This window comes from Phoxinus phoxinus (genome assembly GCF_949152265.1).
Source record: "Phoxinus phoxinus genome assembly, chromosome: 4".
Lineage (NCBI taxonomy): Eukaryota > Metazoa > Chordata > Actinopteri > Cypriniformes > Leuciscidae > Phoxinus > Phoxinus phoxinus.
Genome location: NC_136879.1, coordinates 19217577 through 19241322, shown reverse-complemented (window position 1 = coordinate 19241322; position 23746 = coordinate 19217577). Strand labels below are relative to the sequence as shown.

General features: G+C 38.3%; 1 protein-coding gene and 1 long non-coding RNA gene across 3 annotated transcripts in view; one reads left to right on the top strand and one right to left on the bottom strand.

The window, feature by feature from the left end:
- The first annotated feature begins 5210 nt into the window (after positions 1–5210).
- LOC306997564 lies at positions 5211–17991 on the top strand. The gene is made up of 3 exons (XR_013797383.1): positions 5211–5348; positions 6679–6783; positions 17889–17991. It is a non-coding gene; the product is annotated as an uncharacterized lncRNA (long non-coding RNA).
- Positions 17830–23746, bottom strand: part of robo1 (roundabout, axon guidance receptor, homolog 1) — a 168708-nt gene continuing 162791 nt past the window's right edge. For both annotated transcript variants that reach the window (XM_079610868.1, XM_079610867.1), the window contains 3 exons: positions 22424–22708; positions 22121–22332; positions 17830–19004 (listed from right to left, as the gene is read on the bottom strand). In XM_079610868.1, the coding sequence (XP_079466994.1) occupies positions 18990–19004; positions 22121–22332; positions 22424–22708 (512 nt within the window). In that variant the 3' untranslated portion in view covers positions 17830–18989. The remainder of the gene's footprint in view (positions 19005–22120; positions 22333–22423; positions 22709–23746) is intronic.

The following is a 23746-nucleotide window of genomic DNA, read 5'->3' as shown; positions in this document are numbered from 1 at the left end:
CCCGCGAGGCTGAAAAATAATGACTAGCCCTTTTGTTTTGCCAGCAAAGCAACTTTTCCCCTCTCTCCCAATTTCATGGCTTTTTCCTTCTCATTTTTCACCTGCTTCGCCTAAATGTATTTTCCCCTTTTTGCCCATTTGTTTGGGAAATGATTGCCTTCTACAGTTGCAATATTAACACCCCGTCTACGCCGTTTTATCGCAGGTCCTCCCGGCGATAAGATATGAACTCATGCTTAACTATTGGCTTTTAATTGTGTGTACGGAGCATGACGTTTGGTGTTTGATTTCATTGTGTTGCTGCTGCATTTGAACCCATGACTGCTGCAGATAAATGCATGAGAGCGAGAGTGTTGCCATTTGTGGTTGTTGGAGAAGTGCTGGTATGTGGGTTAATTAAAGGAAACATCCCTGGCTGCTGTTGCTGTTTTTTTTTTTTTTCTCTCTCTCTCTCTCTCTCTCTCTCTCTCTCTTTGTATTCTCTCTCACACAGTAATGAGGAATGGAAGCAGAGAGGCCGGTGGTACCAGTACAGCACAATTCATCATTCATGTCATCCATACCAAAGCCAGCTGCTCGGAACAGACACAGAAAATTAGCATTTCACCCCCATCTCTTCTCTTTCTCTCTCGCTTTGAGTCGCTCTTCTTCATCAACCCCCATTTTGTCACTTCCTCACTGTTAATGGTCCTCTCTTCTTATCATTTAACTGGGAAACTAATTCCTGTCTTTGATTACTGTCAACCGCAGCACAATGACCCATATCCGTCTCCTCTGGTTCTGCTGAAACTGCCGTTTCCCTGGATTGGATGTCAAGGCAAAGTAATTATTCTCTGTTTAAACTTCTGGTTTGGTTTCTGTCTTGGCTTGTCTTGCAATACATTTGCATGTACAGTTATATAAAGTGCAAAGTAGTCAAAATAAATCGCTATTAGGACTCTTTCTGCACACTGGCATTGTTGATTTCACACTAGACTTTGTGCTGCATACACTTCCATTTATTTATTGTCATTATTAAAAGATGTGAACAGAAACGCGAACTGTGCGAATGCCGTCTTTCATGACGCACAAACTCGGACCTGCAAATTCCCATGGCAGACATTTGACCATTTGAGGAGGTAAATGTGACAGATTCAATGAACACAATGATGGTTTTCAGTGTTGCGGAGTCCAAAACATTATGACCACCTGCCTAATATGCTGTTGGTCTTCCACATGCTGCCAAAACAGCGCTGACCTGCCGATGCATGGACTCTACAAGAGCCCTAAAGATGTCCTGTAGTATCTGGCACCAAAATGTTAGCAGCAGATCCTTCAAGTCCTATAGGTTGTGAGGTGGAGCCAAACGTGTTGGTCCAGCACATCCCACAGATGCTCAATTGAACTGGGGAATTTGGAGGCCAGGGTAACACCTTGAATTCTTCATCATGTTCCTCAAACCATTCCTGAACAATGTGTGCAGTGTGGCAGGGTGCATGATCCTGTTGAAAGAGCCACTTCCACCAGGGAACACTATTGTCATGAAGGGATGCACCTGGTCTGCAACAATTTTTAGGTAAGTGGCACGTGTCAAAAATATAACTCATCGGACTATAGGCCACCTACTTGCACCAGTTTCGACACTTGTGTACCCATTGTAGGCGCTTCCAACGGTGGACAGGGGTCATCATATAGGCACTCTGACTGGTCTGCGCCAGTCTCAAAGGTGAGGTAAAATCTCACCATGCACTGACCGGGAGCAATTCACAAGCCTTGCAGTTTCAGAGACACTCTGACCCAGTCACCTTGCCATAACAATTTGGCCTTTGTCAAAGTCACTCAGATCTTTATTCCTGCCCATTTATCTGGCATCGAACTAATCTAATCTACCCTGATCTTAATATGTGGCCTTGTTTGGAGATAATAAACTATTTGCTTCACCTGTGACTGATCATAATGTTTTGGCTCATCAGTGTATTTTTTAATGTACTGTATATTAAATAGGCTATTATCTTCAATACATGCATGTTGCTTTGGATAACATCATCTGCCAAATACATGCGTCCATGAAAATGTAATGTAAATACAATCATCTGCATTCAGTCAGATTTACTGAATAGAAAGTGTTTGTTTACTACTTGAACTTGAATCAATCTCACAGACATGTTATCTTAACCAGTGGGTGAGTAGAGTTCATTCCAATATACATTTAGGCCGTTTTTACGGAATATTATGTTGATAAATAAGTTGGTTACACTTTATTTAAGGTGTCATTGTTACAGTGTTAATTATATATTTAAGTACTGAGTAATATGAATTAATTACATGTACTTACTATAGGGTTAGAGTAGGATTAAGGTTTGTAATTATGCATTATTTCCTGTTATTACTATGGCAAGTACATGTAACATACTGTACTGTATGTAACAAGGACACTGTAAAATAGTGTTACCAATCAGTTTATAGTGCATTTTTGTATTTGCCGAGTTGCCAAGCAGCATTACATTGCTTATGTGTGCGGTTAGAAACATCATGTACTGCAGTAAGATCCAATCGCAGTAAATTAATTTAACATTTATGCTTCCCAAACTTGTCAGTTCGTCCTTTTGTTGGAAAGCAGATAAATTCAAATGAGGTCGTTTCTTTTCATTTCACTTTTAACTCCGAGGTCTTGTTTTTTCCTCTTATCTCGCAGCTCTACCATCTTTTCACAGAGTCGACTCCGCCAGGCTCTCACTGCCGTCTTTATAAGCTATCCTTCCTACGGTTAGCTGAGGGACTGCTGTAATTACCCATGAACCCTTGCTGCAGCTTTTCCTTTTGTCAGCCTCAAGAAACCAGAAGGCCAATCTCGGAGCAGCTGTGACATTATCTTCAGATTGAAGGAACTCTTTGAAAGAGAACATCTATTCAACCGACGAATCAAAAAGAAAATATATTTTTCCCCAATCCTCACACTCTGTGTCCACCTGCAAGTTCACCTGTTGGAGGTTTCGGAGATTTGGTCCGAGCCGTGGCTTGTCTTCAGGTGGGATTTCCTTGATGAACATCTCTTAATCAAGCTGTAATTGTTTGAGCACGACCTTCCTTGACCCGGTTAATGGGAATTGCCCTGATTAACGATGTGTGCTCAGTCACACAGTGGGAGGCGCCGCCCACACCCACGAGTCATTGGTTCATTCAATTAATTTATTAATTAAAGGGTAACAATGAGGCAGAAAACAAAGGACCAGCCAAAGGACAACGAGGAAGCGATAGTCTTCCTGTAGTTTGCTGTTCAAAATGATTTATGTTTATACGCATGCTGATTGATAATTATAAAGCATCAAGCTATAATTGCTCTGTTTGAAATTAAGCAAAGGAGGATATAGAACTGCTACATGTAATTTAATCATATTCCCAGAAGACTCTAATATGAGAGGAAAGGTGCAAATTGAACGTCTATTATATTCGATGGACAATGTTTATGTCTAATCCCTGAAAACAATTATTTTGCCAAGTATTCCTATAAACATTTTGATGATCATAGAACAAAAAATAACAGTCTTACAAATATATATATATATATATATATAGATAACTATATGTTAGTGTTTTCATCTCATCTCAATGATAGTAAATTATTTGCTCGTTTGGACTTGGATATAGTGCACAAATTATTTATTAATTTTATGGTTCTGTAATGTTTCTTTTATTTGTTCTATGGATCAAAGTCAAGGTTTGGAAATGAGAGTGAGTAAATGATGATAGATTATTTATTTAATATGTTAAAATGAAATATATTGGTTTAATTTATTTATTTTCAAATAAAAAATAGCTATAGCCTACCTAACCTGCGCTATACAGAACATTTGACATCCCAGCCACATACTAAACATTCATACACACGTTGATGTACACAAGGCAGGGGCAATATAACACACAAACATACACGCATATTAATTGTGATTGTTTGCTAAGCTTTAATGACATACAGATTTGCAAACAAACATGTTTGGTGAAGCAAATGTCATATTGAGTCACCGCTGTGTCTCCAAATACCTTCTGTATTTGTTCACACTATTAATCGACAGATGTTTGTTTACATTAAAATGTCAACATTGAATGAAAAAGTAGAAGATCCACTTGACAAACTTTGGTGATATGACAGATCATATTCGCCTCACTTCCAGCAATCTGTGAACGTGAGGAAAATGATACCACATATTACTGACCCTCAAGACTTTCTTCTTTCATCCAAACACAGAGTATATATATTTAATATATATATATATTAAAAAATCCTGGCTCTTCCAAGCTTTATAATGGGAGTGAATGGTACAATTTTTTTAAGCCCCAAAAAAGCACATCCATCATAAAAGTAATCCATACGGCTCCAGGGGGTAAATAAAGGCCTTCTGAAGCAAAGCGATGGGTTTTTGTAAGTAAAATATCCATATTTATAACTTTATAAACTATAATGACTGGCTAATTTAGTTTAATTTAGTTATCACACAACTGCACCTGACACGGCTTGGCCTATAAAAACCAATAACACCTGTAAGTGTGTCTTGCCATGTTATTTAAATAAAAAAATAATGATATATCTTTTTCATTTCCTTTTTCACACTAAGGTGATAAACTTATCACATCCCATGAATCATTCATAATTCAGACCTGACCCTCCTGCTATGGATAATCAATTGAGCAATAATTTTTGGTTTAAATGTGGGGTTGTTCGTGCATTAGCCTAAATACCAGCTTAAAGGGATAGTTCACCCCAAAATGTAAATTAGCCCAGGACATTGATTATTTTATATAGGCTAACTCCGATTGTATTAGTCTGAAAGAAGAATGTCATATACTCCTAGGATGGCTTCAGGGTGAGTAAATCATCATGGGCTAATTTAGTTTTTTGGGTGAACTAGCCTATCCCTTTAATTTAGCAAAACAATAATTTCAGCCAGGGACATTACAAGATACAGGCTAAATGTTTTTTGTTTTTTCTTCCGTGCATTATAATGAAGGTTTTTTGGAACTGCACAGATTTTCCAGATCATATAGATTTGACCGACAGACTACGAACACATGTTTTATCATGTATGCCCAGTATTAAAGACGATCGAGCCAATCAGAGTAGGCGTGGGGCGGAGCGACGCGTGTAGCCCCGCCCCTTTCTGCAGTCTGCAGCCAGGTCAGACCCAGGTGTACCTGATTGCCCTTGCAAAAAGTTGCAAGTTGAAGAGGTTACTGGATGTGAAATCATTCTTTCTTTCTTAAACGGCTTTCACTTGTTTTGGAGACAGGGACATTTCAATGTGAGTTACACAACCTGGAAGGCGAAACGCAGGAGAGCAAGACATCTCTCTCATCAGTTTCACCCGTCAAAGGTAGCGAAACTTCACAGTCCCGTCTAGCGTGTCTGGTAAATCCTCTGATTTAGGGACGCATGATAGTGGAGGTTATTTTTAATAATTTGAGTGGCACCTGAGCGTGTGACTCTGATGTGTTTTTTTGCGTGAAGGCGGCTGAAGTTATTAGACATGGCGCTTTCGATGTAGCGTCTCACTGAAGCAGCAAATTAACACAAAGACACGGCGACACATTAAGAAAGAGGGAAAGGGGGATAGAGAAAAGAAGAAATATTCGTTTCCTGCTGTATACCTCCACTCTCACCTCTCAATTTCCTTCACCGTTTAATCTCACAATCTGTTCAAGTGTTGACACATCCACCTGTGTAATGCGGAACCCATTAGATGTTTAGCATGTAACTGAACGGCGTACCTCAGGGGCACACACACACACGCACACGCGTCTGTATACAAAACACTCTGAGAGGAGATGGAATGCAATCAGCTTGAAATTGCGTTCATAAATCCATATCCGCGCGATATTTTGTTGGCGCACTTTTAGTCTCTACGCAATTATTCCATCTGCAGATGTGTAGCCTAGTATTTAAAACAATGAGTCATAACTCTGTAGGCAGCTCTTTAAATTTAGTATTTCAATTAAACAAACATCATCTGAGGCATGTTCTCCTGGGGGCCAAACAGTGACTGCCGTTGAATCAGGAGGGTTTGCAGCTGGTTGGCTGAACACATATGTGTCATCAAAATGAAAATTAATAATGAAACATCCTGTTGTTCTTTCACAGTTTTGCTGTTATTTTTGTGGGAAATGTTTTTAACCCTCTGGTGCTCCTCATCCATCATTTTCTTGTACACCTTAAATACAACTTTTTCCCGCCAGGAAGATCAGTGTTGTTTTATTTTATCAATTATTTTTTAATTAATCCATGCATAGTTGGGATTTGTATACTTCCCATTCATTTATGTGCCAGTTATTATTATTTTTCCACAATATTTTCTTATGTGTGTGGTAACATGACACTTGTTGACTTTTGTGGCACTTGCTACATATATAAATATAAAAATATTTAGGCCTATAATAATTCAAACCATTACATGTTTCTGAAGAGCACCAGAGGGTTAAGAAATTGATGAAACTAACATGGACACATGCATTTCTAAGAACGTTCATCTACTTGTACAGTACTTTCATCTCAGATGCCATTGAACCTAATTTTTTAGTGTATTTTTTAGTGAAGTGTACAAATACATTTCAGTTCCACTGTACAATTGAACATTTCTGTCTTTACATATTAATATAATCTTTCGAAGTAATAAAGGTAAAAGTTGTGTCTTGCTGTCCTCAATGCAGGGGCAAGAGACTGGACAAGACTCTACGATTCTCAGACCGAAAACATAGAAATTAAAATGGAGTTGGAGGATGATGCCACAATTGCCAAAGGACTCAAGGAGTGAGGTATGCAGCTAATTACGCATATTTTATGGTTATGGTTTTAATTAATTTAAAAAAATTCTACTTAAGTTTAGCGTGCAGAGTCCATAATGCAATACCATGCAATATTATTTTTAATTGTGCAGTCTTTGCAGTTTCTGTGGGTAAGCAGTTCATTATTTAATATTTATTTTGTGTTTTATGCAAGTAAAGTGCCATTTTATCAGTGTGCATCTTTAGCAAACATAATGTAATCCCTCATAAAATGCTTTGAAAATGCTTTTAAATGAGAGCAACATATTTTACATTTCGAATTGTTGCTTTTTTACGCCTTGAAGCCACTTAATCTTTATTTCATTCAGACTGGTGACAGAACATACATTTGTCATACTGCTCTGTAAAACAATCATAAATACCTCCCCTTACACAAAGCCATTGTGTTTAATATTATCGTGGGTTTATAACCCCTTCACGTGGGATTTTATCACTAAGCCCGCTAAGCATTTTGATCATAAATGTGTACGTGTGTGAGTAATAAAACGTTTGGAAATGTGCAGAGAACAGCATTGTTCTAATGGATGTGCAAATTCTGCCTCGGAGGGATAGAAACCACATCATGTTACCATCCAATTTGTGTTCCACTCACCAATTACTTTCATGCTCGGCTTCCCCCCCATCTCAGACCAAAAAGAGATTATCTGTATTGCGTCTGAACGCTGCGGTTCCTAATTAAAAAAACACAAACGGGAGGCATGTATGCTGATAACCCAACTGCGAAAATATGGCGAACGTATAGCTAGCTCCTTATGACAATATTTACACGTCATGCAATTGTTTTTCAAAAATGTGACCCACTGTGGTTATGATGTTTGCTGATAATGTGAAAATCTTAACGGTGTGATGTTTCTGTCAGCTGTTCTGTTTCAATGTAACATGACATATGACTAAAAATTGGTTGATGTTTATAGTATGTAAAAATGTATATTCATAAATATTCAATCGATGCTAGTGAAGACTGAAGGAAGGAGTACCTGTTAAAACCTAGCTTTGTTTATAGTTTTTAGCTGCTGTTAGTATTGTAGCATTAGCTTGCTGGTCATTTACCTAAAGACCAGTAGAATTACTAATTTTAGTCTGACGCAAGTTTCCAAAAGTGTCCATATACTTAGGGATCGTTGTGCATACAGTTGTACAATTTGAAATGGCCATAGAATCTTAAATGTTGATCAGGAGTGAGACTAGACTCAACTCTACACTACCTAGACCTACCGGTAATTCATTGACGAAGTAATGTACTGTATGCATCCGGTCTATGGATTTATGAATTAATTTATATATTAGGTTTTGCATGCACTGTTTGTTTGGATGCTGTTTTTTCGCATATTTTTGCCCAAACCAGTTCAGCCCAAACTCCGCCCAGCAGCCATTTCTAAACCTTTCATTGGTCATGGTAATCAGAGTGGTGATTGCCCACACAATGCTAAAACAAATACTAACCCTAATTCGTACACTGTGTAGGAGTTTCTCCCACCAGGGTGGGAAATTAACTTTTTTGTCCACCAGCCACAGTGGCTGGTGGATGCCCAATTTTACCAGCCACTTATATTTTTTACCAGCCACTTTTTCCGGAATTCAAATTGCAAGAAAGAAATTGCTTCAATACGTTTTTTATTTATTTCAGGGTACCCCCAGGATCCTCCAGCTTAAATTCAAGGCTTTTTAAGACCTTTTTAATAACATTTCAAATGAAATTCAATGCCAACTTCGTACCCATTCCAACATAAGTATGAGGGGAAAATATCAAATCTGTATAAATTTGAAACCCTGGAAAATAATTATGTAGAAATTATTTTATTTAAATGATCAGTCATATTTAATACATACGCAACAGCGTTGTAGTGTGCTTGGTGTGTGTAGGCCAGTGTTCATTTTGGCAACCATTTTTGATTCAGTCTTAGTCTTCATCTTCAGGCGAAAATGCTTATGAATGCAAACTTTTAGTCATTACTTTTAGTAAACTGCAGTTACTTTAGGTAGCTATTTTATATGTAGTCTTTAGACAGAAAATGTCATAATTATTCTCTCTAGGCCATTCAATTAAGCTTATGATAAATTATTTACATTGCACTCTTTAGCACTTGTGCAATTCTACATATCCCTTTTCCTAAGTTCTGTGGTTCTCCAATTTTGTTGAGTGCGGTACCCCCTGGTGCGGTACTCTTCCACTTAGACTGCAGTCACACCTTTTCCATTAAGGGACAATATTCGCCCCCTTTAATACATTTTTTTTTCATTTTTTTTTTAACCTTTATAATACCTTTTAAAAATAAATAATGCTTTAAATAAAACAATGTTCAATAAATATGCAATGTTAAAAAATATTAATAAAAATATTAAATTTAAATAGCCAGTAGGTGGCGGTCATCGAGTCATTCATTCATTGAATTACACGATTCGTTCAAAGCCACAGATTTCGTTGCAAAATAGAGCAATAAGCCTGACTATACTGTTTTAAATGCAGTAGGCCTACATCACTTAAATGTTACCCTTTTTTTTTACTGTTGTATACAATCAATGTCACATTTGAAATCGTGTGGATATTCGGGAAACATTGCATTCTTGCTCATATATGATCAACATTAAAAACACTGCTGGATATCAGCCTGCATTTTGATCGCAGATTTAGTCGCACAAACAGCGCAAGCGGCTCGTGACAGAACACAGACCGACTGAATGACACTTTAATTTAAGTAGAAAATCTCAAATAAAGATCGCTGAACTCTAGCTTGTCTGTGTTTTTTAGATCATCCGCGCTTCTTCAGCAGTGTAGAGAGCGCGCGCGCGCATGGTTGCCAGATAACGTTACTATTGAAAAGACCGTGTAGAAAACATGTTCTTTTAACAGAAAAGCTCTGATTTGGGGTTTAAATTATTGAATTCTGGCATTTGTGGCCACAGCGGATTAAACCGACACTTTCCCATTTCAGACGAAGTGCAGTGCATAGACTGGTCGTCGGGAAGGTAGGATAACCATTCCCTCGGTTTCCCTTGGTGATCAATGCGCCACTTGTTGGAAAAGTAACGTTACCTTTTCGTTTTCTTTACCTCGCCCTCAGTTTGTAACGTTAGTTGTTAATTTATAACTGCTGACTCCGCTGCGGGCCTCCTAACACCAAGGATATGTCGCCAGATTTTTTAAAAATAATTTCCCTTTCTTCTGCACCAGCTCAGCTCAGCTATACACTTTTTTTTATTATTCTCAGCTTAGCTATGTGTATAAATTATACAGTATAACGGTCCCTTTAGCGCCGTGACACACATCGCTGAAAACCAATCAAAAGAGTTACTCGACAAAAGTGTATTATTGTTACTTAGCAACCGCATTCTTTGACAAAGGCTGTTCAATCCGCACAATGAAATCACTCGCAGGATGTGTTTATTGGTTACTACTTAATACATTCAATGTTAAGTCAATGTAAAGTTACGCGCGCTTTTGGTGCGAACGCAGCATTATTATAATCCACCCGCCACTGTGGCTGGTATACACGGCAAAGTGACCCGCCACTTTGAGAAAGTATCCGCCCTCGGCGGGTGGCGGGTGCTAATTTCCCACCCTGTCTCCCACCTAGCGGTGAAATTGTATTTTGCATTCAAACGAATAGTGCTCTCTAGCGCATGTACCAAAAAGCTATGACAACTAATGTTATGCTGCCTATATAATGAATTACACAACCAAGCAATGCAAAAAGCTTGTAATTTAGACCGTAACATTGACTTAACTGTCGAAAAGAAAGCAGGCAACTTCAGCGTACCTTTCAAAGTCTTTCTCATTCATTAGCTCTTTCTATCTGGGAAAAGCTATCCCGATATTTACCCTATTTTTGCTTTTTTGGCGACGAGGATTCCTTCTCCTGTGGCTCGGCATAAGTGTGATCCTGCATTATGAAGTACCGTGCAGTGCAGCCTTTCAAATTTCCCGGGGTAGTGACAAGCGCCTCTCACTGATCTCCTTGTCCGATTCAGCCATGGTTTCAGTCACGTGATGTTGGCTCTGAACGAAAACGCATTGTGGAAACGCGTTAAGGTATGCCAGTGCTTTTTGTCCCTCTCTGCTATTATAGTTTTTCAAAATGGTGGAACGACATGGAAGCCTCCATGGATTTACCCGTCCAATGTAAATAGAGATAAGAAATTATTCCCGTACGAGGATAAGTCAGATCATTAGTAGAGGTAATTTTACACCAATGAGGACATATTTATGAATAAAGACATTGATTTTAGCTAATAAAATACTTTTAAAAAACTACACAGTGTACCTTAAAACAAACAAAAAAAATGTTTTTACATTTATTAAAAACTATTTATTTGTTTTTTTTCAAAATTATTTTTAAATTTAATTATAATACAATTTCATGGTGGTAAGAAATATGATGGCTGGTAATTTTATTTATTTATTCATTTTAAAATTAACTTGCCATTGAATGCTGTTTGAAATCGACGTGAGAACATGTTGAGATCATCGCAAGATTATCTGCTGACAACCTGCTGTTGCCTTTTTTTGAGAGCGTAAGACCAAGTAATTGTTGCGGTTGAGCTACTGATGTAACTCTTGTTCATCTGATCTTGATCTTGGATTAGCATCCCTACTGCAAATACAAACTAAGATCCATACATCTGTGAAATGCTATACGAATACATACTCTACCCATCTGCCCTTATTTCTCAGTTTTTCTCCACACTGAATGTGAAATGGCAATTTGTGCGTTTTTGTATTATGCATATAGTTTGAAACCATCTATTGGATTTCTATTTGAAAGGATTAGTTATGCAGCACATTTATTAGAGCTTGTTGCACGAACGCATGAGTGCACACACCAGGTATAGCATCCCTCTACTTCTTCCCATCGGCCTAATGAAGATGGATTTATCCAATCTATTCCCTGACACCAGAACCAGAACAAGCCAACCCGTCCCCTGTGTGGTGTCGTCGTCTTCTTCTCCACCTCCTTTGCTCTTCCGTTCCTCCGCCGTGCGTTTCGCTCCTTACGACGGATCGGGCCGCCCCAATGCGCCACCAGACCAAAAAGCGAAAAGGGCAAGAAATTTGTCACTTTCCCCAACAAGACCCTCACCAGACATAAGAACAACGGCATTAATCATCTGACATTTCAATATTGTATTACCCTTTCTGGGGGAAATCAAGGGGGTCATTAAACGGGTAAAAGGAGACGGGGTCGCTGATCAATAGAACAAGCCTCGAACAGAACCTTGAGCTTTACTGCCGTCTGCAGATTCACAGCTGCTGTCAGTAGGTATGATAGGAGACGGCCTTAACTAATTGCCTCTACGTGAAGGGCATGAAGTGGCGTTCAATGCATTGATGGCGGCAGTGAAGAGAACACTTAATCAGCAGGCAATGAATATAAACAGGCAGAGACCACCAGAGGGGAGCTCCTTGTTTGTAGTGGCGTTCATGATGAGTGTCACTGGAAGTGTGTGAGGTTTTGTCTCTTTAATGCAGTAAAAACAGCATTCAGTGGAGAATGTTGAGTTTGAGATGTCATCACAGAAATGTTGAGGGAATGTGAGGGTTGAGGGGTTCGCGCCCTCCAAATGTTTTTATGTTTTAGAGCAGAGACACGGGGAAAGTTTTTCTTCGAGGATGAATTCAACGAAGCGGCAGACTAATAGCGAGAGATACCCGAGTCGTTTCTCTCGGCTTTCACAAGCCTCTCCTGGCCGTTCACCCGTGTCTTCACCTCGCTTCATTCATCATGCCGTGATCGCGGCGTGTCTGTTCAGCAGGTCGTTTAACTACGAAAACATGCCAATTTTAGCCGTTTGTGTGTCCACGGTCCTCTTCAAACGCTGTTTGGACGTGGTCAATCAGCGTCGTGTTTTAGCTTGGTCAGAGTTCAGGTCTGTGACTGTGGAGCTCTTAACAAAACAGTGATTAAAGACTAACAAGTGACTAATCTTCTTTTGTTAAAATGCTTTCCCCCGTCTTAATTCGCACTTTCATTCATTGGTCACATTTAATCACAAATAAGTATTTCATTGGTTGATTTTCCCTGAAAAGCATAAACACTTTGGCTCTATGTTTGTTTGAACCCGTTTTTGCATTTCTGTTTAGTGATGGTTATTTTCATATCAGTCAATATCAAGTATCACAATAAATGTCAAATCTTTATTTCTTTCAAGTTTAAAGGCAGATTTTTGCTCCTAAGTGAATGTTGTAGAAACCAGACTGTTAATTGTCTTTATTCATGACAAACACATTTTAGAATTTTCTTAATTTTTCCTTAACAAATAAATATCTTAATAGAACAATTAATGGTTACACTTTATTTTAAGGTGTCATTGTTACAGTGTAATTATACATTCAACTACTAAGTAATATTATTTAACTACATGTACTCACTATTGGGTTAGGGTAGGACTAGGATTTGGTTGAGGGTTAGGTGCATGTAATTTTCTGTTATTACTATGGTAAGGACATGTAACATATGTATCAAGGACACAGTAAAATAAAGTGTTACAAAATTAATTTTAATTTCTGCATGTGCTAACGGGTGGTTTGTGTTGCCTGACTTTGATGGCACGTATCTTTAGCAGAGTTTGCGTATTAATAATATGACATGTTTTGTCTCTTATAAATGCACATTGACAGTATAGCTTGAGTTATGACAGTGGTAGCTTTGGTTTGGAGGCTGATGCAAATTTGTTAAAACACAGTAACATATGTAAAAATGGTAACAACCTAATTTCTATATAGTAAAATGTAAATATTATGACTGTTTGAGTTTTATTGAAACTAACCATTGGTCTTCCATAGTAGCATAAGTTTAGATCATAATAACCACATATATAGCACCTCAGTACCATGGTCAAATGTAACTGTATGGTATTTGTATGAAAAAGAGTAGCCTAAATGCATTTTAGTATAAATGCACAAACGCTATAGGCTAGCTTAATCACAAAAATACTGTAATTATATTCCATTACTCATTTAATACCTTAATAATATAGAAGTCGATACGAATATCCCACATTTCATTCGGAGTTAGTGTTACTATACAGTAAATCCATGGTTAATGATGGCAATTTGTAGATTGAAAAGTCTTCTGAACTGTACAATGTTTCTCCTGTTTGTCTTCGCTCAATTCAAGCACTTCTCACCGGATCTCACAGCGCTGTTTAGTGGTCACGTGACAGAGATTGATCAGCGAGTAAACGCATCTGCTCAAGTAAGCTCGCGCTGTGCTGCCATTTGAACTTTGAGCCGAGCGGATAAATGGTCAATCCATGTGGCGCGGTTCGAACGAGTAACGCTAATTCGTTTCCCTTTGAGCGCATGAACATTGTATCGAACATTTATCAAACTCTTGTTGTCGTTATATATATCTGAATTTTTTATTTATTTTTTATTTTATTTTTTTATAACATGTACCTGTTTTTGTAGATTAATGTACAATTTGAAAGGTTCCCTGAAAGCCGTTTGGCTTTAACAGGTTCTTCTAACATTTACCATGTGGCATTGCAGGTCTGTAAAGAGTTGTGCCATTTATCAGCTTGGCATGTCATTCCTTTTAATCATTGGTTTATAGAGACATCTTGGTGCATAATTCATCCATTCATTTCCTTTAAGATGGAATGTCTTTGTCAGCAACTGTTGATTGCTTTACACATTTACGTTCTTCCTGTCATCCGCCGTCGATTTGGCTCGTTCAAGCGTTCTGCTTTTGGCAGGGAGATAGCTGCATAAATTTAACTGAGCTTCTTCCTGACTGAGCCTTATAATGTAATTGATGAAAACTAATAATAAAGTAGATGAAAAACTGCCCGTGACTCATTGGCTGGTGGGACGCGTGGGGTTACGTCAGCCTGTGAGATGTGCGGGACCGAAGTTCTCCCAGGTTAATTGTGAGGTCTGAACACGGATGGAGAGAGTTCTGCAGAGCTGAGCACTGGGATGACTTATTAAAAAGAAGTTATTAAAAAAAACCTGCAGTTTGGTAGCTGAGATTCTCAGGGGAAGACCAACTCCACAGCTGAGAGGCTGATGATTGGAGAAAAGTCGGGCATCGGTTTAATTGAATTCGACAAATTTGTTCACAAAGTTCAGAGGAATTTTCCAGGGTGATGAGCTGCTGTTATTTTAAGTTCTCGTCATATCAGGAGACTCGTGCTGTATTTGGAAGGAAAAAGAGGTGGAGGAAGGGATGGAAAAGAAAGGAAGGAAGATAGGGAGATATAAAGAGAGTGGGATGAAGTAAAGATGGAAGGGAAAACAAAGAAAGAAAGAAAATGAATCGATTCCAATCAAAATCCTGTCATCTCTTCTCCTCAGAGAAGACGTTGTAAATGAAACGGAGAGATGTGGCTTGTCCCGCCGCGGTGATCCGGGTGAATGAGGCCGGGTGGTGGGTGAGCAGGTGGGATCGAGTCTACGCTGGTCTCCGTGGGCAGCAGCAGACAGGAGGACGGCTTTCCTGACGGCATACAGCTGTTACTCTTAATTACCTCCCGGTATGCGTGTGGGGTTAATTAAACCAGTTTGGGTGAAAAATAAGACATGGATTTCCTAACAAAGGATATTAGGTTAAACCCTACACATCAACAGAAAAAACCCTGAATGTTTGCCTGTATTAGCTCGAAATTTAGCGTCTCATTTAGCTAGCGAACGCTCATTAGCGCCACAGCATCGCTAGCAGAAAGCAGATTGGATGTTCGGTTCATTTCCCTTTTCCTTGCATCCGTTCATGTTATAAAAACCAAAAGCTTGCATTTTCTAGTCAGGCACGTGCTGTTTTCAAATAAATGAGCCAGTTTCTTCCTGAGTTCGGTGAAGCTAACGGCTGTGTGTTTGATAGCAACGAGGGATTCAGAATTGACCCAGAGTCGCCAGTTACTGTATGTCGCCTTATAATAATGACCGAGGTGCACTCATCTCTAGGCTGCATGTATTCATAATATTTGCGGCAGAGTCAGTGTCTGCGTGTGTACTACCTTTAATCACCTGTGCCTACATACACACCTTAGCTCATTAAAATGATGGATCGAGCCAGAGGGGAAGCTCTCGGTAGCTCCAGATTTGTTCTCGTTTAAAAGGTGTTTAATAGGGGAACACCTGTAGGGAACTGCTCTCGTTTTCTGACAGCAATCAAGACGCCTGGCAGATGCACACGAGAAGGCGCGCGTTTGGCATTTTAGTTTCTGTATGTCCCAATATTTGTCTGTGGATTTGGAAGTGAAGCGTGCGTATAGTTGTCATAGCGCAGTGGCTCTCAACAGGGGATGTGCTGAACACTATACGATTTCAAAATCGACTTGTTAGCGGGTTGCCTAAATGACTAATAGGCCTTGAAGAATCCATATATAATGAGGCTGGTGTTGGGTTCTAATCAGAGACCTTTATTATGGGCCTTATCTTGTGTTTAGGAATAAAAAAAAAACTAGGTTGAATGCAACAATCGAACAGAACACAGGGACTTGCTGTGCAATTAAAAATGTGTAGCATTGCATGGTTAGAATAGTAAAATAAATAGGTGTATCGAGGTTTAAAAGGGCTCACAAATGCTTCCCATATCATTTGTTGTGAATGTCAAAGGCAATATATTTTGCCACAAAATTGTTATATGGCTGAAAATGCTCATTTTTGACACTTCTAAAATGTTCAATGTATGCATTCAGTTTTCTAAGTCTAACAATGCTATGCAAATAATGTTTGTATTGTTGATCATATGCAATTTATTGCAATATTATAAACGTTTTATTTTGATTGATTTTTCAGTTCATGTCCAATGTAAAAGCTAAGAAAGACTACACAAGCTATTACTAGGCTAATGGTGTCTATGACATAAACATTTTTTACAGATAAAAAAAAAAAGGAAAAAAAAATCACTAGGACACAATTTCGCAATACTTTGGTAACTTTCTCAAAACTCTTCACACAGTTCTCATAAGCAACTTTCAACTCGACACAGCAGTTAATTTCACATTAAAAAACCCACTAAAACTGACAAACAATAACCTAAAAACTCTAACTGTATAGGTCATATATATAGAAAGCTTTTCTTTGGTAAAAATTCTTTACAAAAAAAGAATGACACTGCAGTTTATGTTACAATAACCCATGTTTACATTACAGAACAAAATTATTCCCTAAATTATATAAATGTTCCCCTTTTGTATAGATGGTGATGACATTGAAATATTAACACCTGTGTACGTGTAGGTGTTCAGTTACATATACCGGTAATTGTTTTGATATTGTTACTGTTGAATTTTTTTTAGATTCAGAATATATGGTATTATAGTAGAACTGTAGCAAATTTCTAATTCAATTTTGTATTATGTTAGGTTTTGAACTAATGTTTAACATTTGTAAAGAGAATGTAAACATGCAATTAATGAATGATCCACAATTTAGCTGTTGTTGTGATCACTGTGTGAAGCATTTTCAAAAAGTGACCCAAGTATTGAGAAATGTTTCCTAGTGATTGTAAAATAAGTAACTAATAATCATTTAAAAGCTAATACCTGTGTGGGAATTGAGCTAAATCTAATTGTTTGGATAGTATTTAATTTTTTTAGATTCAGAATATATTTCAATATAGGATTACTGTAGAAATGTTGCAAATTATTTCCTTATTCAACTTTGTATGGTTAGGTTTTGAGCTGAATTTGAACAGTTTTGTGCAAAAGGTGTATAGATTTGTGATGTCGGTTGTAATTAGAGCTGCACAATTTTAGAACAATTGAGAATCACAATTTTTTGTTTCAAATAGAGATCACTATTTTCCCACAAAATAAAATGACGTAATTTACTGATAAAAGTTTCTGACAAAATATAGTAGTATTAAATGCTTTTTTAAAATGGTTTGACTCACTCGTAGTGCGTGTTTGAACCGAGATCAAGATCTTTGAATGATCAATCGTGCAACTCTAGTAGTAATGCATAAATAATCCCCCCCCCCCCCCCCCCAAAAAAAAAACAAAACTCAAGCAGGTCAGTTTCAGTATTTTGATTTATTTTTTTCTTCATTTTTTTTAATGCTTTTTTGTTTTAAGAAACAAATGCTTGCAGATGTCAAATGAATTAACACTCGCATCCTCACCCCTTTTAGGGCGTGACTGACACAACCAACCCACAAGAGCCGGGTCCTCGGCCAGCCAATCACGACCACCCCAGATTCTCAAACCGACACCCACTTCCTGTTAAGTGCATATGTAAATCGAAAAAAATGATTTATCTTTTTAACAACGAAAGTGCACAGGTGGAGCAATACTTTCGTAAACATAACAATCCCTGCATTATTTCTGTATATTACTTTCATTTTTGCAGGATATCTTGAGCTGGAATGAGAATCTGGAAAAGACACCGAAGGTCAGGATGCAGGGATTCGTTTCCATTCATTCACTCGTTTGTAAACAGCTTATCCTTTTTTTTTTCTTTTCTCATAACCCTACATCGACAGGTTTAACAAGGCCTTTTGTCGTACCGTCCACACGCCCCTCGCGTAAGACAAAAAGGTTAATCAATAACATGGTTCAAAATAAAGTTTAGTGATTGTGCTTTTAAAACCAAAGTCAAACATAGAACAACAAACATCGACAATGACAAAAGAATAACAGTGCATTACAAAAAACAAAAACGAACAAACAATAACCCTCAAAATGTGGCACTTTTCCTGGGGCAGTTTAAACACTATGACAATTTACAACCAGGATGGCGGCTATAAAAAAGAATTATATTAACTGGTGTAATTTTAAAATTATTCAAATAAGTCAAGGAAGACAAATTTAATGTACCACAATGGATTATAAAAGACAGTTAGATATGTATACACGTGTATGTACATGTCAGCCAGTCCCTTTGTGCCTGGAGTTTCATTACAGTAACAGCTGACCGACAACCTTCTCGCCAAGGTGAACAAAGCCATAATCAGTTTCAGGAGCTTACGGACGCGGCATATTGCATTGGAATCAAAACAAAACTGCTTTAGCCCCCTCTCAAATGTACCCTTCGTTTTTTGTTTGTTTTTTTCTTCTTCTGTCTTTTTTTTTCTTCTTTAAATGCACATTGAAATTAAGGTAAATAAATGACGAATGGTTGGTCAGTTTTCCAAACGTGACTCTGGGTCGGTAGTTTTCCGATACCCCCGAGATGGTCAAACTCCAGTGAAGATAGTTGCTGAGGACATTTAAACAGCCTTTTTTTTTTATCTTCAGCTCTCCACCATCTGAAAAAAATAGAAAAAATTGAAGCATTGTAGTAAAACATCATACAAGAAAAAAATACACATGTACCATCCAAAAAGAGATCATGCACATTAACAGTGTTGTTTATTATTTTGAATGAACTTTTATTCAGGTTTTTTTATATTTCTATTTAGCTTTCAGTTAGTTGCCAAGGCAAAATTTTGTTTTTTCACCTATTATTTTATTTCAGCAATATTAAAATAATTATTTTATGTGCGAGACTTCCCATGCATTAGCCGCAATAGGTAAATAACTACAAGAATAACAATAAAGTGCACTAATCATTAGAGGTGTGACGAGATCTCGTGCCATGACGGTGTAGTTAGCACAGAATATGCCACCGCTATTTAATTCAGTTGAATAACGGTCACTTCAATTCCATCCAGCTCATCCAACACAAGCTCGATCATGTGACGAGATTCGTTGCACAACAGAGCCTAAAAAGCGTCTGACAAGTGTCTTATCTTGTAGAATGCGCGCTCAGCACCGATGCTCCCTATTCACAAAACGCAAAATTGAAAGTAAAAACGCGAGTGCACATTCAAATGCGATTTCAATACCCCACACCATGCGAATATCTCCCAATATGAAAGCTATCTTAGGCTGGGCTGTGCAGTTGTAACCATCTCTTAGGTCTGTGTCATGCTTGAAGAAAAAAAATTGGTCTCTATTTGCACTTTGAATATTGAGAGAGTACTTTGATTATGGTTGCACTTAATAAGACTAAGAGAAAATGGTGTTCATTTTTATTTGTACTGTTTTTATTTCTATGATCAGTTTGTGGAAAGGAAGTCAAGAGTTTTAGAAGCTCATAAATCATGTGATTAAAATCGAGGACTTCTTAAAAATCTTGTCCCGTCTTGTGAGCTAACTATCTCGTCACACCCCTACTAATTATATAACTATTTGCGCTATAAACCAGTATGTTTATGAATACAAAGGCTGTTTTTGTACAGGTAAAATAACTGGAAGCCTCGCACATTCAAGTTACAAAATGGCCATGTCTGATTCTTAAGAATCTTAGAAATGCAGATACATTTGGGGTGTCAAATTCTGCTCCTGGAGGGCCAATGTACTGCAGTTTAGCTCCAGCCTGCCCCAACACATTTGTCTAGAAGTGTTTAGCAATCGTGAACACCTTGGCCCTGTTTACACCTGGTAATAAGATGCGTTTTGGTCGATCAGATCACAAGTGGACAATGCAAAATACAGGTGTAAACGGGATCTAAAAAGTTTTGAGCTTGTCCAATTTTGACCACTTCCAGAGGTAGCCAAAAACCCATTGGACCGATTCATGTGGTCAAATGCGTTCGAACAGCCTTTACTTCCTTTTAATTCCCAGGTATGTTAGACAGGGTTCCCACACCTTAGTTAACCTCAAATTCAAGGACCTTTCAAGGACTTTCCAGGTCCAATAGCCTAAAATTCAAGGACCTAACCCTCTGGTCATCTTCATTTAGGGGTCACACTTGGCTCTGTCTCAGTCAAAAGTGACAACTTATAAAAAAACTTATTTCCCCCCCCAGGAAAACCAATGTAATATATTTTTGTTCAATAATATTTTTGGATTATTTAGAATTTTGAAGGGATTTTATGATACTACGCAATATTTATAAAATTTTTATGAGCTATTTTTTTTTTCCATTTGAACTAATATATATATATATTAGGGGTGGAGCGAACCCGAATACGGTATTCGGAAAGGCACAAATAACGTGTTTTTTACAAATACTTATTTCGAACAAATACTTTAAAAAATATTTGTATTCGGGAACAAGAAAAACTTTATTTCAAAAAGCTGCGTTTCCTCATGAGACCGCAGTGCACAACGCCCGGATGAGTGAGAGAGTGAGTGAGTGACGGACACAGGCTGCTCCACAGCAACAGAGAGCGCTCGGCTGAGTGAAAAAACACTTAACTCCATCACTATTTTTTTTGAATAGATGTTTGTACCTTAACTGGGTTCCTGAGGCAGTTTATAACTTTCGAGAAGCGATCGGGAGATTATTCCATTACGCGGCATTATTGACGTCTGCAGTCGGTGCTCTCATGTTCGCTCTGTTTACGTAACGTCAGCTGTTTACGTAGCTGTTTAGCGCGGTAATTTAGACAATAGGCTGTTGACAGAGTAACGTTAACGTTCGGTTAAAAAGTTTAAAAATGCTTGTGTAGTTTTGTCGAATTGTATGCACGTGTGAGTTATATGGTACGTAAGTTACTCTGTCTGTTGCAGACAGCAAGATGTAGGCTTCACAATGTTCACAATGGTATTTTATTACCGGTAGTTGTTGGTTTAACCACGGATGAGGTATGGCTGTTATGTTATTTTCTTTTCAATGACATTCCTTGTTTCATTGCTGGATTTATGGAAAAACATCAACCAATATTGCATATCCATAATTATTATAATGGATATAATTAAAGAATACTTACACATAACATAAATTAGAAGTGTAATGCAAATTTTTTTTTTATGATTACGATTTTTACGCCTATTTTGAATTTTACTCGAATACAAATACAAATACTTTTCCCCCCTCAACAAATACAAATACAGATACAAATAGCGGCTGCTTTGCACACCCCTAATATATATATATATATATATATATATATATATATATATATAAAAAATTCACATTTCACATTAAAAGTGGAAGCCTTTAAAAAAAATGTTTGAAGTGAGAAAAGTGCCATTTGGAGGCGAAAAAAAAAAAAAAAACTTGTAATGTCCTGTAACCAACTGTATAGCTCCCTATATAAAGGCTAGGATGGCTTGAGCCGGAGAAGTAAATCATGGGCTAACTTTAATTTTCAAGTGAACTACTCCTTTCACGAAGCTCGTAAATCAAGCAAGCTAGTTCGTATAGGCCACAAAGTGTTGACGAAGTAACACATTAGCGGACCGGAGGGAATAATATGGATTTTTTTCCAGAAAACTTCTTGCACAAAATAAATTCAAGCACTTTCAAGGACTTGTATCTATTATGACCGTTTTCAAAAACTTTCCAGGGCCTTGAAATCTTTTTTTTCCAATTCACAAACTTTCAAGGATTTCAAGGACCCGTGGGAACCCTGGTTAGAAGTAAGGACATACCTCAAGCTCATCTCCATCTATCTGGAAGGCTCCTGTGGTGTTTAGCCCAACATCTACAGGGTTTCTGCGGGCCCCTGGAGCCCCCTCGCCTCTCCGCCGTCCACCGGACCCCCGAGAGGACAGTGAACTGGAGGAGCTGGGGTCCCTCTCTCCACGAGGACTGTGGATGGCTGGGAAAGATGGGCGGCTATAAGGTAGGATGTCCTCTGAGCCTGAAAGAGACAAGATAATGAAAAAGGTAGGTAACTTGACCATTATTTATTGTAGGATTTAATGTGAGACAACAGGAATGTAGTGCAGTACCTGGGTGGTGGCGGCTCTTCTGGGCTGCACCGGCATCTTGTTTGCTGCTTTTCCCCGTTCTCTGGCCCCTCTGTATATCTTGGCCCTCCCGCCGTTCTGAAGAGCTGGTCCGGGTGTCTGAGCCATCCCGGGGCCTGGGTCCGCCCGGACCCGTTCGCTTGTCTTTGCCATCAGCAGAATTGGATCTGGGCGACATGGCCCCCCGTGGTCCCTCCGGGATCGTTTTGGCCGGGTGTGTTGGAGACTTCAGCATGGCTGGGGGAGGAATCGGAGGAGGTGGAAGATCTGTGAGGAAACAAAATAAATGCCTAGTTCCGTCTTGAAACTCTAGATGGTGCAGGCTGATAGGTCCTAAATGAAAGCTGATGATAATTACAGCGTTAACTGCTTAGCACAAGCTGATTGGTTTACGTCGTATCTGCAGCCAATGAGCTTGATGCTCAACGTTTAAATGGCTGGTTACCATTTACTATAGCAGTTTGCAGCGCACTTTCAGATTTCCTCAGAAACCTTCCCCAGCTCCACCTGTATAAATCTGCTATGGGTATATATGCTATTTGTGAAGCAGCAGTGTATCAGCGTATGTACTGGCAGTAACATTGGCATTAGGCCCCGATCACACCAAACGCGTTTTTCAGGTTTGAAAACACGAGGTGCACAGCACTGGCCCATCACACAGAATGAGCAGTGCGCTGCGTTTTTTCTTTTTAATTGCTAGGCAACCAACAAAACAGCTGTCCTGTCAGTCAAGTAAACGTCAAATCAGCTTTTTATTAACTTTCTGTTAACATTGTGGTAGTTACGGTCTGTGAAGTCGTAGGGCGGTGCGATATTGAAGAAAAATGCGATATGCAATACAATAATGCTTAAAGTGTGTAAAATAAACTTAAAATTATATAACCTACATGTGTTTCACATTCTTTTTATGACAAGAAAACATCCTTATAACTTCTAAAACTGAACATCAGCGTTTTACTGTAGCATAAGAAGTGTTATTTTAACATCAGTGTAAACCACAGGGTTTCAGGTTGTCCTACATTAGGTTTATTTAATAAAAGATACTGAATCATAGAATATAAAAATAAAACATTGCTTAGTTTTCACTGTATTAATTAAATATATCCTGATACTTAAAGCTAAAAAACTGTCTTTTGTTCATGACCCCATTTATTGCAAGCTGTTGCGATATGCATATTGCGATTATATACATTTGCGATATTTCGATATATTGTGCAGCCCTAGCTCCTGGTAACCCGCGAGAGCACCACAAGTTTATCCTCCATCATCAGTGCGATGATGGAGGATAAACTTGTGTAACTGCAG